The sequence below is a fragment of the Bos indicus x Bos taurus genome, chromosome 3 (genome assembly GCF_003369695.1).
Source record: "Bos indicus x Bos taurus breed Angus x Brahman F1 hybrid chromosome 3, Bos_hybrid_MaternalHap_v2.0, whole genome shotgun sequence".
Taxonomy (NCBI): Eukaryota; Metazoa; Chordata; class Mammalia; order Artiodactyla; family Bovidae; genus Bos; species Bos indicus x Bos taurus.
This window is the reverse complement of record NC_040078.1, coordinates 28,599,101-28,618,609: the sequence shown is the minus strand read 5'-3', so window position 1 is coordinate 28,618,609 and position 19,509 is coordinate 28,599,101. Positions and strand designations below refer to the sequence as shown.

Genomic DNA, 19,509 nt, shown 5'->3' with positions numbered 1-19,509 from the left:
AGAAAAATTTTGAGAAAATGTAACACTGGGTTAGGACAAAGATAAAGCACCTTCTCAAAATGTTTAGGGAAGATAATCTTACATAAAAATATTGGATACATTTTGGAGATGATTCAGGAAACCTAATTTTAGATTGATGAAAGTAAGACCCATATTCTTATATGTAATCCATAAGTGTGACAAAAAGTTCTTTTTTATGTTCTAAAAAATAATTTTTATAGACCATCATAGCAAGTTAACAAAGAAATGCTGCTTAATGATTATAGTTGTTTATTTTGCTAACTAAAACGTGATGAACTGTTCTTCTGTCTTGTAAATTAGTTTGAAAATGAAAAAGTAAGTTTGAAATTAGAAGAAGGAATTCAAGAAAATAAAGATTTAATAAAAGAGTAAGTAATAATTTAATGAATTTATTCTTTACAAATTTATTTTTATTTCAAGCTAATTATTAAAATAATTTCCAAAAATTTAGTGACCTCTTTCTATATTAATTGATATATAGAATTATGTCTGGATGCTGTGGAGAAAAGGAAAACATACATATTTTACATTCTTTTCATTTGGCAAACTGGTCACTGACTAATAACTTCTCACATTAAAAAAAATTTCTCACTTTTTAAAATGACAGAGGAAGCCATTATTTGGTGTTGAAAAGGGTGCCTGATGATCCTGTATTTATAACTGCCTATGTGTATTGTATACCTTTCTGTTTGATTATTGTTTTAGATGAAGCTCTTGCAGAATAGGGCTCAACTTGGTTCCAACCTGATTCTAACTGTCAAATTCCTGTTTTTGCCAGTGGTGCAATCATTCTTCCATTAACTTTGGCTTGAAACTTTAGTATCATCTTTGACTTTGCCTTTTCTTTGTTCTAGGCAATAGGTAAACTTTATTTTCTACTTCTTTCACTTCAGATGGTATCATGCAGAATTTAATAGAAAAATGTAATTGTTTAATTTATCTGCCAAATAAATAAATGTTGAATGGTTAGAATATAATGTGAATCCACATACAGTGATAAATCTATTTCTATTTGCTTTAAGTTAAACATTATGCTAAATATGGTTCTAGAAGGCTTCTCACCTTGTCAGTAAAGTTGCTAATAAGTGAAAAATATTATTACAGCATATTGTTTTAGCTTAATTCAAAAACAACCTATGATTTTCCAGAAAAATCTAGATGTTTACCTTAATTTTTTTTCTGGCTAAATATGGTTTGGATATTAGGGGGAAGGGAGAAAGAAGAGGAAGTTTCTAAAATTGTGTGCCTACTATATGTTTGGTACTTGTCACTTTTATATGGATATGTGGTTGAGTTTCTATAGTATACATGTGTGCATGCTCAGTTGTGTCTGACTCTCTGTAATCTCATGGACTGTAACCCACCAGGCTCCCATCCTGTTATGGGATTTTCCAGGCAAGACTACTGGAGTGGGTTGCCCTCCTCTTCCAGGGCATCTTCCTGACCCAGGGATCAAACCTGGTCTCATGTGTCTTCTGCATTGGCAGGCAGATTCTTTACCACTGGAGGGCACCACCTGGGAAGGCCTTCTACAGTATAAGGCAGATCTGAAGTCTTCCGTAGCCCTAATACCAGTATTTGGTAACTTGTGAGCTTTCTTAAATCGCTGCTATCTCCATTAATAAACAGTTGACTTTTTTTGTGAATACTGTAACTGCTTAGTTTATATATATAGCATATACTGTAGTGTGGAACAGTGTATTATGATATAGTATAATATAGAATTTATGGTGGGAGGGAGTGACTATATTTTGGTGTGGTATCTTTCTGTTTTAAGCACTTGATTCAGTTGAGTGTCAGTTTTGGTCTCAAATTGTCAATTGTCATTTGAGAGCACCTAACATTTAGTTAAGAGCTTTGTCAGAATGTAGATAAGAAACAAAGTAATACTTAGAATAATAGAGTGACTGGATTATTGGATAACAAATTTAATATTAATAGAAAGTCACTCAGATCAACCAATTATTCACTTGATCATGACTTTCTGAAAGGAATGTAGATTTTAGTGTATTCTTTTTTTATTTTTGTATTTTTTCTTGAGTTTGAAAGAGACTTTGGGTGTTTAAAAATCATATTCCTGGCCTGTAATAGAACTTTGAGATACTGTAACTTTACTGAATTTGTTTAAATTTTTCTAACAGTTTTTTGTCAGAGTCTGAGGGTTTTCTATATATAATAAAGTCATCTGCAAATAGTGACAGTTTTACTTTGTTCTTTGTGATTTGAGTGCTTTATTTCTTTTTCTTGTCTTTTGCTGTGGTGGTGAAAATGAGCATCCTGTCCTGTTTCTGATCTTAGAGGACAAACTTTCAGCTTTTCAGAGCTGGATATGATGTTAGCTGTGGGCTTGTTATATATGGCTTTTATTATGTTGATATAGGTTCCCTGTATACCCACTCTATTAAGAATTTTTATCATAAATGAGTTTTGAATTTTCTCAAATGCTGTCTCTGCATCTGTGAGATGATCAGAGGTTTTATTCACATAATTAAATTTAGGAAATTACTCATTTTATGTTTTGATAGCTGGAATATTTCTGGAATAATTAGTAAATGAAGATCCCAATCCTGTCTTCTCATTTTATTTCTTAGGTGAATCTGGAACTGTTTACTAAGAGATTATTGAAAGCTACTTGGGTAGAAACTTGTTAAGGAGGCTTTTACTTTCAAAGAAGGCAGTTATTAAATCATCTTTGCTAATAGTACAGTCAACCCATTTTCCTTCATATAGTCACTTATGAGTGATTCATAATATATATAAAGTATTATAATGTCTTAAGAATTTCTTTAAAATTATAATGTTCAATAACTTTTAGATATGATTTTGCTTTGAGATCAGATTACATTTATGCAAATTCTTTCCTTTGTTCCAGGAATAATGCTACAAGGCATTTATGTAATCTACTCAAAGAAACTTGTGCCAGATCTGCAGAAAAGACAAAGAAATGTAAATATCTTTTCTTATTTTATATGATTTTATCAATTTGTTGTTATTACTTTAATGATGGGAGGTGGAGAGGGGAACAGATTATCTTTTAATTTTTTGAAACCAGTTTTTATTTGAACATGTTATATGTGTCTTATACCATTTCTTTATATAATAACTAGAATTAATGTCTCATAACCATTTCTTTATATAATAACAAGATTCTTAATTCTTTGAGCTTCATAAAGCACAAAGGTTTTTGAAAGATAACATTATATATTTCAAAAGGTGTATATTGATACTTGACATTTATGGTTAATTCTCATTTTAGTTAAAGTGTGATCTTGAGACTAACCTCTTCTGTCTAGAACAACCAGAAAGTTGAATCAAAAATTATATATAGTCATATTCATAATAGAAAATACTGATGGAGGGCTATGCTGAAAGCATAGTACTTAAGAATAGCAATGTAGTATTTATAAATAGAATTCTCAAATTTCTTCTAAAGAAACATTATTTTAGAGGTTCTAGCAGGGGAGTGCAGCTACTCGTATACCCTTGACCGAAGACCGGTCCTCCTCTATCGGGGATGGTCATCCTCTTTGACCGAGCATGCAGGTTTGGGAGGGATGCATATGGAGCGGTGAGGGAGGAAGGGGACACCTGCCTAGCCAGCCAGATCAGCCGAATCAACCCTGGAGATCAGTGGGGTGACAGATGTCGCAACCATATCGCCCTCACATCCTAAAGAAACATTATTTTAAAACATTCTATTAAGGTTATGGTATATATGTGAAAGTGCATGTATTTATTTTGTGTGTATTTTGATGTTAATTGTAAAGTAGGAATTTTTTTGTTTTGATAAAAAACATTGTCTGATTTTCAAAAATAATAGTGTTTGTCTTTGTCATTAATCTGACACCAGCTCTACTTTGTTATTTGTTTGTTTCTGCCAAGAATCTATTGGGAAATACTGTGTACCTGCTTTTCCAGGATAGCTTCTATTTTTCAAATTTTAATTGATATCACACAGCTTATTGCTTAAGAGCTTGGACTGAAGAGTTAGATAGCCCTGTGTTCAAATTCAAACTTTCAGTTTTTATCTGCCTGATCTTGAATAATTTATGTAACCTCTCTGCCCTTCTGTTTATTAAAGTACCTCTTAGTGTTGTTTAGAGAATTAAATTCGGTAATAAATATAAAATGCTTAGAACAGTGCAAAGTACTCAATATATATTAGCTGTTAATGTTATTTCCAGTATTGTTAGTTTTTTATTCTTGATCCCTGCCTATAGTACTTAGCTTTTGTAACTATATGTACTTTCTAGAATGTACTGCTCCACTATCAGCAGTTCCACTATACCCTGTTTATTCAACTTTCAAGATTAACTTTTCTGCCTAGATATAAAAAGTGGTGAAAAGTATATGGATGTGGGTAGAGAGATTCTATATTGATTGCCTTGTAGGAAGTAACCTGGGCTAGAGAGACAAGGCTGTTAGTTCTTTCTTCTGTTTAGTTTTAAGCTAAGTCAGAGATCAGTTGGTGGGAGAGGTTAGAACTTTTTAAACATTTTTTAGGTGCTTTCTTATATGAACTAAAGAGTGTATCTTTTTTCCCCCAATATTTCAGTTTATCTGATTATTTATGGCCATGCTGTATGGCTTGTGGGATCTTAGTTCCCCAAATAAGGATTGAACCTGTGCCCTTGGCAGTGAAAGTATAGAGTTCTAACCACTGGACTGCTGGGGAAGTCCCTGGTCCTCTTTCAAGGCTTTTTTGATATTGAGCTACATGAGATGTTTCTATGTTTTGGAGATTAATCCTTCGTTGGTTGCTTGTTTGCAAATATTTTCTTCCATTCTGAGGGTTATCTTTTTGTTTCGTTTGTGGTTTTCTTTGCTGTGCAAAACCTTTTAAGTATAATTAGGTCCCAGTTATTTTCATTACTCTAGGAGGTGGGTCGAAAAAGATCTTGCTGCAAGTTATGTCATAGAGTGTCCTGCCTATGTTTTCTTTTGAGAGTTTTATAGTATATGGCATTATATTTAGTTCTTTTATTCGTTTTGAGTTTTTTTTGTGTATTACAGTTTTCTAATTTCATTTGTGTACATTTGTAGCTGTCTAGTTTTCCCAGTGCCACTTATTGAAGAGATTGTTTTTTCTCCATTGTACATTCTTGCCCTAAACAAGTCTTAATACTTGCCTTATATTTAGTGTGAACTCCATATGTATTCTCGCTTTAAGCCTTTATTTTTCTGTTGTGATTTTCTGTTTTTTATTCATTCAACATTTAAAAAAGTACCTACTATGTACCATGAAATGTTCTAGATGCTGAGGGAAAACAATAGTAAAGATACAAATTTTCTGCTGTTATGGAGTATGTACTCTAGTAAGGGGACACATACCATAAATGAGTAAATATAATGTATGTTAGGTGCTGATAACTGTTTAAAAAGAGAATATTTTGGGATAGAGTATTTGGGGAAGTTTTTTTCTGATTAAGTGCTATTTGATTAGAGACCTGAATAATTGAGGGGTTGTACCATGAAGCTGTTTTGGGAATGAGTTATTTCAGGCAGAAGAAATAGTAAATGCAAAATCCCTTAGTCGAGAGCCTGTTTAATCTTTTCAAGTCATAACAATGAGGTCACTGTGCTGTTACTTCCTGTATTTCTTACCTTTTTTTGGTTTATATTTTAGCAGATAGGCAATTCAGGTTCAGATCATAAGTTCTATCTTACCTTTTGTGTGTTGGGATTCCATTACCAGTTCAGTTTTCAAAGCTTTTGCTGTGTTACTTTGGGTCTGTTTCATATATGCTCCACTCAAGATTAGATTAGTTCTGGGACTTGGATAGTGATTTCAGAGCCTCTGCTGTATTTGCCTTGGGTCTATCTTGGGTATGCACATCCTCCCTTTTCCCTATGGGACTTGTACCTAGTCATATAAATAATTAGCAGTCCTCTTCTTCAGCTCTCTCTAGCATTACCCTCCTCACCCTCAGCCTTAAAGAGGTCCTGTCCTTTTGTCCCTTGGCCAGAATCATGGAGTTTCTCCTGGGGTTTTGTATGTCCTTTCTGCCGTGGCTGCTGTAGCTTCACTTCTGGGGCCACCCTTGAGACAGGGCTGGAAGAGAGAAAAAAAAATTAGAATTTCCTTTTGCTGCTCATGCTTCTTGTTAGATTTCTGCTGGGCCCTTACATTTTTAGTAATTCTAGAAGAGAAGGTAGGAAAAAACTAAACAAACAGGGAACTTGCCTTCACATGAGTCACTTCTTTAGCTTTTTACTTTTCTTCCCAATCTACCTGCTTTTGCTTAGTTTTCAGATTCTTTAAGTAGTTGCTTTATAGATTTCATTCTGAGTTTTTGTTGTAATCAATGGTAGAGAAAGGCTATAGTGGGCTTATTCCATCCTGACTGATACTGGAAATTGGTTTAGATTTTCTGAGTTATAATTCTCAACTATTCTTGGTCTCATGATTCATTATTATCTTTTTAGGTCATTGTTTCTTTTAATAACTCAAAAAATTCCTCCAGCTTTTTAAATGTCTTTGGGAGGAAGGTTGGTCTGAATTACTTTGTTGTTACCAGAAAACAGAGTCATTTAATGACAACTCTTATTTTCATGTTGAAATCTGTGTGTGTTTTGTTGTTGGTTTTTGGCTACGTCATGTAGCTTGTGGGATCTTAGTTCTCCACCAGGGATTGAACCCAGGCCCCTTGCAGTGATAGTGTGGAGTCCTAACCACTGGACTGCCAGGGTTAGTTGAAATTAAGAACTTTAAACAGGGAGTTGAAATTTCTTATACTGAAATCTCTGTAGCTTCTCTATTCTTAATGTAATTCTTCTCCTTAAGGCATATAGAAAAAGTCTAAAGCGCATTTTTATCTCTTTAGATTTTTAAAGATAGTTACTTGTCCTTTTTGAATCTTATCTTCTGTAACCTACATTTTCAAGATTCTTTGTGCTTTTGTTATTTTGGTTTGTCTGTTTGAATATTTAGGAGTACAGACCTGTATGAGGTAATCTAATTTGTAATTTGACCTGTGTAAAGGCCTATTTCTTGTCTAATTGTAGGTGTCATTAATGAACTTTAAAGTCAGCTTATTTGCTAGTTACATTGTATTAAAGGCTTAGTGATTTCATTACTAATTAAAATCTTTAACTTTTTTTTACTTCATTATTTACACATGCATTTAGACTTCTGGATCCAAATAGCATTCTTTGCATTTATCCCTACTATAATTTCATTAGGCATATCTCTGTTTTAATCATGTACCACCACTTATTATTTTGGGATCCTGGCAAATAACATAATTTTTCTGTGTCACACTTTTGTTATCTATGAAATGGGGATAACCACAGTTCTATTTACCTATACTTAGATTTCATATATAATATATGTATTTATGTGTATATTTTTCCCTTTGCCAGGACTCAGGCATTTTTTTGGTCCTTATGTCAGGTCAGTTTCTCTCTCTCCCTCAGTTCTTGTCTCATCAGTAACAAAAATTTGGAATGACAGACTAAAGGTTTCAAACAACAGACAAGTTGCAACTCAATTACAACTCAAGCAGTCATATCTTTTAGCTCAGTTAGTAAAGAATCCACGTGCAATGCAGGAGACCCCAGTTCGATTCCTGGGTTGGGAAGATCTACTGAAGAAGGGATAGGCGCCCACTCTAGTATTGTTGGGCATGCTTTGTGGCTCAGCTGGTAAAGAATCTGCCTGAAATATGGGAGACCTGGGTTTGATCCCTGGGTTGGAAAGATTTACTGGAGAAGGGAAAGGCTACCCACTCCAGTATTCTGGCCTGGAGAATTCCCTGAACTGTATAGTCCATGGGGTCGCAAAGAGTTGAACACGACTGAGCAACTTTCTCTTTGTTTCACTTTCTCAAGATGTGGGAGCAGGCTGACCCCAAAGGAGTCATTGTCCTCCCAACCCCTTTTGGCTTCCCTCTTTTTATACTTCTCCTCTCCTCCTTTTTGTTGTGCCCTGTGCAAAATAGGGGTTTTACCCACCATCAATCAAGAAAAGGAATGCAAATAGGCATAAACTCAAGGTTGATTGACAGTTGCAATTTATATAACAGGCTCTGTTGTGTATGTCTTCCTATAATTCAGTCTGTTATAATCAGATGTATATATGTATAGAATATTTATGAACCCTAAATGAGCTCCTAGCTGCCTAAGGTTACTTGAAGAAGCCCCTGTGGGTAGTTTGTATCCACTCTGTGCCTAGGACACAAGTACAGGAGTGGAGTAAGTCTCTGTGGTTATTTTGTAGCATATCTGTGAGCTCTCCTGAGTGTGTCTGGGATGGGTTTAGAGATCAGCTTGGATTCCTTTCCTCATTGCTCATGCCTATCTTCCTACCTAACACTTAAAAGTTACAGTTTTGTCAGGACAGTCATTTGAATCTATGTGTAATAGTCTTTCTTTAGACCAGAAAAGTTTTATGGTATCTTTGGCCACTTATTCTGATTTCTGTTTGGGCATACTTGTTATTTATTTGTTGGCCCTTGTTTTTCATTTCTATAATTGTTTTAATATTTGTTGTCTCACCTCTTTCATGTTCTCTTTTCTTTGTTTGATAGTATTTTTTCATGGCCTTGTGTAGATTTTCTAACCATATACATCATTGAAATAAGCAAGAACTATCTAGACTAAATGAATAAACAAGATGTTAAACTGGCTTTGGACATAGTATAGTGGTTGAATCCTCTTTTGATATTTATAGTTGTATGGCCAGTCACTGAACAGTTTCTAATGTTTTCACCTTGCATGGGTCTACTTTTGGTAGGGAATCTCCTTTCTGTCCCTTCTGCCTCTTTTTCTGATACTCTGATAACTTTTGTGGAATATATGATTCTTAGTGAGTTTAGTCAACAAACTCAGGCATGCACAAAATTTTTATATCTTAAAATGTTAAAAAATCTTAAAGCCTTTATTCTGCTCACATGGAAGAAATTTATCTTAGTAAATTTGAATTTTTCTTCATTACCTGGGGTTGTATATAAATTTGGGGGTGCCCCTATAGTGCCATGTGGTAGAGAGGGACATTGACTTCTCAGTCATCTGTCCTTTGAGACTTTGATCATTTCGATAGGTATTCAGTTACTGGTCTACATAGATTGTTGCTAAGCTGTTCCTGATACCAGTCCTCAGGGCCTATTCAGTTGCGCTGATCCTGTGTGCTTTATCCTGTGCTTTATCCTGCTAAGATGGGACCTTAGCTTCACAAATTCCCTTGTCCCAACATACTGTGTACAGTATGACATTTGACTGTGTACAGTATGTTAGGACAAGGGAATTTGTGAAGCTAAGGTCCCATCTGTCTAGATATATTTGACAGTCATTTCTTCTCAGGTTTTGTCATCTTCCTAGGGATGACTGTCCCACTCTGCTCTTAGTTTGTGCAAAAAGAAAATCTCAGTCTCACTCTACTCTTGGTTTGCCTAAACTCTTTGGTTTCTGTGTTCCCCAACCCTGAGGCTTAGCTTGATGAGTGTAGAGGGCTATGGAATCATTGCATAAGTACTTGCCAGAATCCAGTAAGCTCTCTGTTTCCTTTTTAAAGGCTTTTTTCCCTGCAAACTGTAAATATTTTTTAAGACTAGAGGATGGTAGCTTTGTTCTGATTTGTGTATTTTGAAAATCTATTACTTGCTTATATCTTGACTCTTTCCCTTAACCCCAACACTGGGGATTTGGAACTCAGACATTTTTGTTGCTTTTGGTTGAATCATCTCTCATCTAAGACAATGAATGCAGCAAGATCTAGTTGGCCAAATTAGGGCAAAGTAAGTGTGTGTGTGTGTATGTGTGTGTATGTATACACATAAGAGACAGAAAGAAATAAGGGTTAGAGAGAGAGGGAAGGGAGGAGGGAATGTGAAAGGAGGGAGTGAGCTGGGGGTGGGGAGATGAATAGATACCAAGAAAACAAAAAAGATAGGTTTTATTGGTTACAATTATTATATCAGTACATTAGAACATTTTACTACCAAAGTCCCTTCTCTATGCCCCGCTGTAGCAACTTGCTCCTGACAACTATAAAGTACATCTATACCAATTTATTTTATTTTTTGTAGTTTTATTATCTTTCCAGTACTTGTCTATTGGAAGAATGACTGGAGGGTATTTTGGAAGTACTGATGATGATGGTAATGGGAAGATTGGAAATGTTGGCAATAGGATGCAATTCTTTGGCACAAATAGTTTTTGTGGAATAGAGATTTGTTGCTAACTGTGTTGGGTAGTAAATATGAAACAGTGAATGGATGGAGTGAGAAGGATGAACTTTCTGTTGAAATACCAATGTGTTCTGTCTCTATTTCTTTAACTTTTCCAGCCCATTAATATTCAAATAAAAGCGGTCTGGCTCCTGTTCCATGTGCTTTGATAAGTCTAGAGCTCTTTCCAGTATTTTTGAGAATACAAGAATACTTATATCTTCTAAAGTCAGTTCATTTGGCTCCTCATTGACATTTGAGTCTATCATAGCTGCCATTCTTGTTTTGCAGCTTGTTACTTAGAATCTGGAACTAATACTGTCCCTTCAGTTTATCATGGTTTTTGTGATTCTTGGCCCAAACGGGTGGAATTATGAAGGGATAGTCACATTGTCTTTTACTGCCTTGTGCCTTAATTCTCTGTAGTACCACATATCAACACTCAGTTTGAGTATAGTTAGTAGCTCAGGTTAAAAAAAAAAACTAAAAAAAAAAAAAAAAACAAACCCTAAAAATATTGTAGAGGATTTACAGGAGATTTCTCTTTGGGACTACACTTATTCTTAGCTTATTCTTGTCTTGACATTTATTTTCCTTTCTGTCTCTTCAAAAAATAGAGCAGAAACAAGAGTGAGATTTATGTTTCATTTAAAATTCACCTCATGGACACAGATGTACAGAACAGTCTTTTGGACTCTGTGGGAGAGGGAGGGCGGATGATTTGGGAGAATGGCATTGAAACATGTATAATATCATATAAGAAATGAATCACCAGTCCAGGTTCGATGCAGGATACAGGATGCTTGGGCCTGGTGTACTGGGATGACCCAGAGGGATGGTATGGGGAGGGAGGTGGGAGGGGGGTTCAGGATTGGGAACACGTGTACACCCGTGGCGGATTCATGTTGATGTATGGCAAAACCAATACAATATTGTAAAGTTTAAAAAAAAAAAAAAAGAAATGCTATCCAGTGGGTGGTGGTCCAATGGAAAGGACCTGCCTGAGTCCTGCATATGGTTTCTCACTCTAATAAAAAGTGTCTTTTATCCTTGGGACACTCACTTAGCTTTTTCTCTGTTAAGTAGAGGACCTCAAAGTTTTCTTCTAAGAAAAAAAAATAAAAGTCACCTCATGAATCTTAAAAATACAAAGGAAAAATACTTCACACATAGTTCTTAAATCCCAAATTATTGTAAATGCTAAAACTATAAATATATTATAAAATTTGAATAAATTAATGAGTAATAATAATTCTATAAAAGGAAATTAGAGATAACCGAACAGCTCCAACTTTTGAGGTAGTTGTCATGAAGTATGACCATGCCTTATGTAAATTATTTTTAATACTGCTTTAAATGACTCAAAAGATGTACCAATATCCTTTACTAACACAGATTTTTAAATATTTTAATGCTTACCTGAGACATTTGAGTGTTACCTTGTTGGAATCATAGTTGTTTTAAATTTAATTTTGAAATATTTTATATTTATAACAGATGAATATGAACGAGAAGAAACTAGGAAAGTTTATATGGACCTAAATAGTAACATAGAGGTAAGTGGTAGTGAAAATCTGAATATTTTAAACAGAGGCATTTCTAAGCAAATTAGAGTAATAGCTACAAAAATATGAACAATTGTTCTTGCTAAAGGGATTATTATTTACCTTTTGATATATGATTATATCTAGTAAAATTCTCAAGATTCCATACTATGAGTATTAATGTTTTGTTTTTTAGTGGTTTTTTAATTTACATGTTAGTGACACCATTTAACTTAATTTATTAGATATTAACTCTGTGTCAGAGACTAGCACATTTTGACATATAACCATTAATGTGAAAAACATAGCAAGTATTATTAATCTGTGTCTGGTGCCTGTTTACTTTTTTAAAAAATCCCATCCCCTATCATTCTTCAGTTTGCTTCTCTGCTGTAATTCTTTCTTTTTTGTTTCTCAGACTTGCTAAACTCTTTCTGATCTTGCTTCTCTGAATTTGTTCTTTCTATCTAGAACTTTTCGTATCCAAGATCTTGTGCAAATGTATATGCTTAATTCTGCTTTTTTATTACCCTCATTATTTCACCTAAAATATCTTTCTACTCAGTTGTCTTCTCTCCTCACCTTGTCTTAACTTCCCTGAAGAGCACTTGAAACTGCATGATATTTATTTGATATACATGTGTGCATGTGTGTGTGTGTATGTGTGTATTTGTGTTGGTATGTCTTCTTTCTTATACTGAAATGAAAGGATAAGGACTTTGTCTTATATCCTAAATGCCTAAAACAGTGCCTGGCACATAATTGACAGTAACTATTTATTAAATGAATAAATGAATTCATCCAGTTTTACAAATCAGGATTTGTTGAATGTTGAATGAACTCATGCTGACAGGTAGGAAGTATAATTTGAACTCTTATGGGGAGAGACCTCACAGAGATTATACTCTAGTAGATTGTAAGCAAAAATCAGTTGAAAATTACAGATTTTGATATGGGCTATTAAGTAAATGACTAGAGTACTAATAATTGTTTTGCTACTCTTTGGTATTATATAACCTGTCTCCAGTGCCTTTAAGCATCTGAGAAGCTACCATAACAGGCACTCTCAGTACATTTTAGTAAATTGTTTAATTATTAAAAGTTACAGAATTTTCATTATTCAATGTTGTATAGTTTTAAATGTAATGATCACTTGATACAAATTTATTATTTTCATTGCTTCAAGAAAGCTATTTAAAAAGCCTTAGTATGATTCTTAAAACTTAAATATATTTCAGAAAATGATAATAGCTTTTGAGGAACTTCGTGTGCAAGCTGAGAGTTCCAGACTGGAGATGCATTTTAAGTGTAGGAATCTTTTTATTTTAAATATTACTCTTCTGCTATTTATATTTTTAATAAATTCTGTTAATGTTTTCATACCTTCAGCTTGATGCCTAAACTATTGGAAACTTTTATACTGTATATGGTTTTATAAGCCCCTCAAAATCTTGTGGAATGTGGCAGAGGATTGGTATATGTTAAAAATAACCTGTTTGACTCAAAAGCTACATTTTCCCTGAAATCAAATTATGGTTTGTACTTAAGTTTTTGGAAGTGTGATTTGGTTTTATTTTTACATTTCTTGGTCAAGTTGCATGTTAAAATAATAATAGATATATTTTTAAAATCTGTTATTTCAGATTTGTGTGTTATAAAGAAGAAAACTTTTATATATGTGCTGTTATAAAAATTATAGAATGTTAGAAAGTTATTGTAACTTGCTACTGCTGCTAAGTCACTTCAGTCGAGTCCGACTCTGTGCGACCCCATAGACGGCAGCCCACGAGGGTCCCCCGTCCCTGGGATTCTCCAGGCAAGAACACTGGAGTGGGTTGCCATTTCCTTCTCCAGTGCATGAAAGTGAAGAGTGAAAGTGAAGTCGCTCAGTCATGTCCGACTCTTAGCGACCCCATGGACTGCAGCCCACCAGGCTCCTCTGTCCATGGGATTTTCTAGGCAAGAGTATTGGAGTGGGGTGCCATTGACTTCTCCGTATTATAACTTAGATATTGTTAAATTTACTAAACAGAAGTTTAGCAGCAAGAAGACAGCAGTTTCATCTTTTCACATTGGAATTTAATATCTAGATAAATAACAAAGTGAAATAAAATATCAGAAACTTAAAATTTTATTTGTGATAGTTACATTAAAGTATATTTGTTTTACTTTCAAAGTAAAGGAAGATTATGAAAAAATCCAACACCTTGAAGAAGAGTACAAGAAGGAAATAAATGACAAGGAAAAGCAGGTATTTTTTACAAATCTATTTTCTGTATCCTTTATATTTGCTAATAAATGAGATACTTAAAATTTCATGAGAAATTTTTATTTGCTGCCTGCTTGATAAAGTTTTGAATTTTAATATTATGTATATTTAAATATATTTTCCATATGCCTTAATTTCCATTGACTCAAATTTGTACATATTGAATGCTATCCCTTTTTAAAAAATCCGTGGATCTTCTACAATATTTATATTAGTGGGTATTAGGACATTCTGTAAATATATATTATTTTGTGAGGACTTTTGTTCAGATAAAAACTTCATAAAATATAAATATGATCATGATTATGCAACCCACATTTTGCAGTTTATTTTGAAATATGTGATTCATGACACCAGTGAAGGTGAACTAAAATGTTCTTTTGCTTCTTTCTGTTAATGTCACATAGTGGGAAACTTGAAAATGGTGAGTTTATATTCTTTTAGAGTCACAAGAATGTTGATTTCAGATGATGATTATGCCAACTTTAACAGTTTCCAGCTTTCTGAATTCAGAATGGAAAATGAAATATAGAAAGGAATCTTTGGGTAGTATAGTTATTTTGACTATCATCTCTCTACTTCTCCCTATTTTTTCTGAGTTTTTATCTGACTTGGCACAAATACCTTGTAATTATAGATAACAAGGATATGTACTAAACAATAATGGCAAATATTAATTGAAAGTACAAAGAAGATTCTTAGAGTTTTCTGTAAAGTGAGGTGAAGTCACTCAGTCATGTCCGACTCTTAGTGACCCCATGGATTGCAGCCTACCAGGCTCCTCCATCCATGGGATTTTCCAGGCAAGAGTACTGGAGTGGGGTGCCATTGCCTTCTCCTTGACTTCATTCTTATATGTATTATACTTTGATCTTTTAAAAGAGCTAGCATTTTTTTCTGTATTTTAACCATATTTTTAAACCAGATTTCTGAAAGAAGGAGGTATTCTTAAAAGCGGAAAGTGTGCTTATTATACAGAACACAAAAATAGAATAAAGTGCTGAGAAGCTTGTTGGAATCCGGAGTGCATGAGCTGAACTTTCAGATCTTGGGTGTTCTTTATAAAAATGATGCTGTGGCCAGCTAGTGTTTTGGTGGGGACTCTGTGTTTGTTGTTTAGTTGCTTTGTTGTATCTGACTCTTTGCAACCCCATGGACTGCAGCACGCCAAGCTTTCCTGTCCTTCACTATCTCCCAGAGTTTGCTCAAACTCAAGTCCTTTGAGTTGGTGGTACCATCCAATCATCTCATTCACTGTTGCCCCCTTTTTTTCCTGCTCTCCATCTTTCCCGTATTTCCAGTGAGTTGGCTCTTCACATCAAGTGGCCAAAGTATTGGAGTTTCAGCTTCAGCATCAGTCCTTCCAGACAATATTCAGAGTTGATTTCCTTTAAGACTGACTGGTTTGATCTCCTTGCTGTCCAGGGTACTCTCAAGAGCCCTTTCTAGCACCACAGTTTGAAAGGATCAATTTTTCAACAGTTGGCCTTCTTTATTGTCCAGCTCTCACATCCATACATGACTACTGGAAAAACCGTTGCTTTGACTATACAGATCTTTGTTGGCAAAGTGACTTCTCTGCTTTTGAATACACTGTCTAGGTTTGTCATAGCTTTTCTTCCAAGGAACAAGCATCTTTTACTTTTGTTGCTGCAGTTACCATCAGCAGTGATTTTGGAGCCCAAGAAAATAAAATCTGTTAACTGTTTCCACTTTTTCCCCATTTGTTTGCCATGAAGTGATGGAACTGGATGCCATGATCTTAGTTTTTTTCATGTTGAATTTCAAGCCAGCCTTTTCAGTTTCCTCTTTCACCTTCATCAAGAGGCTCTTTAGTTCCTCTTCACTTTCTACCATTAGAGTGGTATCATCTCCATATCTGGGTTGTTGATATTTTTCCCGGCAATCCTGATTCCAGCTTGTGATTCATTCTGCCTAGCATTTCTCATGATGTACTCTGCATATAAGTTAAAAAATAGGGTAACAATATATAGCCTTGACACACTCCTTTTCCTGTTTGATATCAGTCTGTTGTTCCATATCTGGTTCTAACTGTTGCTTCTTGACCTGCATATAGGTTTTTCAGGAGGCAGGTATGGTGGTCTGGTATTCCCATCTCTTTAGGAATTTTCCATAGTTTGTAGTGATCCATACAGTAAAGGCTTTTGCATAGTTAATGAAGCAGATGTTTTTCTAGAATTTCTTTGCTTTCTTCATGATCCAGTGAATATTGACAATTTGATCTCTGGTTTCTCTGCCTTTTCTAAATCCTTGTATATTTGGAAGTTCTAAGTGTTGTTATTTTCAAGACTTTTTTTTTTCCCTAGAAATCTCCAAATTCTTTTCCTGGGAATGTAAACTTTGTTGATAGCATTTCGGGGCTGGGTTAGCAGGACAGGCTGAGTCTCATCATTCCATATGTTGACTTCTTAGTTATATCTTTTGTCTCCAACCTTTCCTGTGCCTGGAAATCCAGGTTTAGAGATTCTTTTGTTTTTTTTTTTTTCCCCCCTGATTTGATCATGCTGGTGTCTCTTGCAAAGATGGAATAGGCTTGTTCTCTGATTGGCTTTCAGGGAGTAGCATCCAGGAAAGGAGGGTTAAGAGGCCTAGAGAAGACTTACTACTCTTAGCAAACTTCCAATCTCCTTGTACCTTTTGTTGTTGTTCAGTCTCTCAGTCATGTCAAACTCTTTGCAACCCTATGGACTGCAGCAAGCCAGGCTTCCCTGTCCTTCACTATCTCCCTGAACTTGCTCAAACTCATGTTGATTGAGTTGGTGATGCCCTCTAACCATCTCATCCTCCGTCGTCCCCTTCTCCTGCCTTCAGTCTTTCCCAGCAGCAGGGTCTTTTCCAATGAGTCAGTTCTTCACATCAGGTGGCCAAAGAATTGGAGCTTCAGCATCAGTCCTTCTAATGAATATTCAGGATTGATTTCCTTTAGGATTGACTGGTTTAATCTCCTTGCAGTCCAAGGGACTCTCAAGAGTCTTCTCCTTTTACTTAGTCTCCTGTTTCATACCTAGCTTCCACAGTGTCTGTGCTTCAAATTCTTGAAACATTCTGGGTTTCTTTAGGATTGAACTATCTTGCTTCTCATTTGTAATCTTCCCTGTGTAGACTCTTAGTTTTGATCTTGCATTTCTATGCTAAATCATTTTCTGTTCCCTTTCACTGTTTTCCTTTTTTACATTTTGTGGCTTAGATTATAGAAGTCTCATGGTTTCATGGAAGATGAAGTCCATCTTTGTTGTTTTTCTAGTGATTTTTTGGGTGGTTTGAAGATGAAAATAGGGTAGGGAGGTCTTTCTACCATCTTGAATCTGTGAGTCTTCAGTCTATAAGTTTATCTTTCACCTTTCCTTTACATGCACTCTATTCTAGCCATCTAAACATTTCAGCTCTCTGAATAGAAGCATGATCTTTTGATCCTTTGTATTCTTACACAAGTCTAGAATGCTCATTTCCTCCTGCTAACCTGAATACTTAGACAAGACTAAGTACTTGTCTATCAAGATTCAGTTCAATTCTTTGAGAAGGGTTAATTTTTGATTACATCCCCCAAGACTGATTTAGATTTTTTTTTCTAATTCCTGTAAGATTTTTGTTCTATAATAATATTCAAGTTTAGTTGTTTGTCACCTGGTTTAGGCTATGAGTTTCTTGGATGACTTCCATCATGTCTGTATATTCAGTGCTTATTATGGTTTCTGGAACAGAGTAGGTGCTCAATAATATTTATAGAATAAATGAACCAGTAGATTCCAATATATAATCTTCTAAGTGATAACTTAAAATGCTTATTATAATATTAAGAATGTTGCACTAGTTTGCTCACTCCTTCATTCAATAAATGTTTGCTGTGCAAGCACATACTAAATGCCAGGCACAGACTGATGAAAAGCATATAAGGAAGTACATAAAATAATCATAGATGATGATCGGTGCTAAGGTATCATTTAATTTTTTGTATCTATAATGTATTATTTAAATATTTCATTTTAGGTATCACTGCTTTTGATCCAAAGTACTGAGAAAGAAAATAAAATGAAAGAGTTAACATTTCTGCTAGAGGAGTCCAGAAATAAAATTAATCAATTGGAGGAAAAGACAAGTAAGAATTTATATAAGAAAATATGATAATGTGTTATGTATTCCTCTTGTTATGTTTAAAATTTTAGCTTTCATTACAGTTTTATTGTAATGAAACAGTTTTGTAATGTTTTGGGCTTCCCTTGTGGCTCAGACAGTTAAAGAATCTGCCTGCAGTGCAGGAGACCCGGGTTCAATCCCTGGGTTGGGAAGATACCCTGGAGAAAGGAATGGCTATACACTCTAGTATTCTTGTCTGGAAAATCCCATGGACAGAGGAGCCAGGCGGGTTATAATCCATGGGGTTTCTAAGAATCAGATACGACTGAGCATGCATACACCATACACACACTAGTATCCTTGCCTGGGAAATCCCATGGACAGAGGAGCCTGGAACGATACAGTCCGTGGGATCACAAAGAGTTGGACACAACTGAGCAACTAACACAGTTTTGTTGTAATGGTTTTTAATGCTGTAATTCTCCACCCAGGTTGAAAAGTTGGAGGAGGGAATAACAGTCACTTAGGAAGCTTTTTAAAAGAAGATGTGCTCCTCTTTTCCCTTTGCATACTCTCATTTTCTTCAAGTTTCAAGAAGGTGCTCCATGAAAACAGGGATCTTTGTCTTTTTTTGTTAATTGATGAGTTCCAAGTGCATAAAACAGTGCCTAATATATATTAGGCATCAAATATTTTGTAAATAAATGAATACTCTAGGAGCACTATGGAGACAGTTATTAATTAGTCTTGGAGCAAGGCATTTGGAAAGGCATTAAGGAAAAGTTGTTTGTTGAAGTAGACCATGAATGAGTCAAGTTGCTCAGTCATGTCTGACTCTTTATGATCCCATGGACTGTCACCTACCAGGCTCCTCCATCCATGGCATTTTCCAGGCAAGAGTACTGGAGTGGGTTGCCATCTCCTTCTCTAGGGGATCTTCCTGACCCAGGGGGATCGAACCCATGTCTTCCGCATTGCAGGCAGGTACTTCACCGTCTGAGCCACCAGGGAACGAATGCTGTCAGGTATGCCAAAATGTTAAACCAGCAAATATTAAAGCCTAAATAAGACAGTTCAGAACTTCCCTGGTGATCCAGTGGTTAAGAATCCGCCTGCCAATGCAGGGGACATGGGTTTGATCCCTGATCCAAGAAGGTTCCACATGCTTCGGGGCAACTAAGTTCACCAGTCACAACTACTAAAAGAAAGAAAGAAAGTGAAGTTGCTCAGTCTTGTCCGACAATTTGTGACCCCATGGACTGTAGCCTACTAGGCTCCTCCACCCATAGGGTTTTCCAGGCAAGAGTACTGGAAAGTGAAAGTGAAGTCACTCAGTCATGTCCGAGTCTGCGACCCCATGGACTGTAGCCTACCAGGCTTCTCTGTCCATGGGATTTTCCAGGCAATAGTACTG

General features: G+C 35.4%; 1 protein-coding gene across 1 annotated transcript in view; it reads left to right on the top strand.

Annotated features, from left to right (window-relative positions):
- The window catches only part of SYCP1 (synaptonemal complex protein 1), a 154,555-nt gene that overhangs the window by 13,422 nt on the left and 121,624 nt on the right, over positions 1-19,509 (top strand). Inside the window, exons 11-16 of the mRNA XM_027535954.1 lie at positions 322-389; positions 2,894-2,967; positions 11,685-11,743; positions 12,970-13,039; positions 13,909-13,982; positions 18,009-18,117. Coding sequence (XP_027391755.1) covers positions 322-389; positions 2,894-2,967; positions 11,685-11,743; positions 12,970-13,039; positions 13,909-13,982; positions 18,009-18,117 — 454 coding nt within the window. The remainder of the gene's footprint in view (positions 1-321; positions 390-2,893; positions 2,968-11,684; positions 11,744-12,969; positions 13,040-13,908; positions 13,983-18,008; positions 18,118-19,509) is intronic.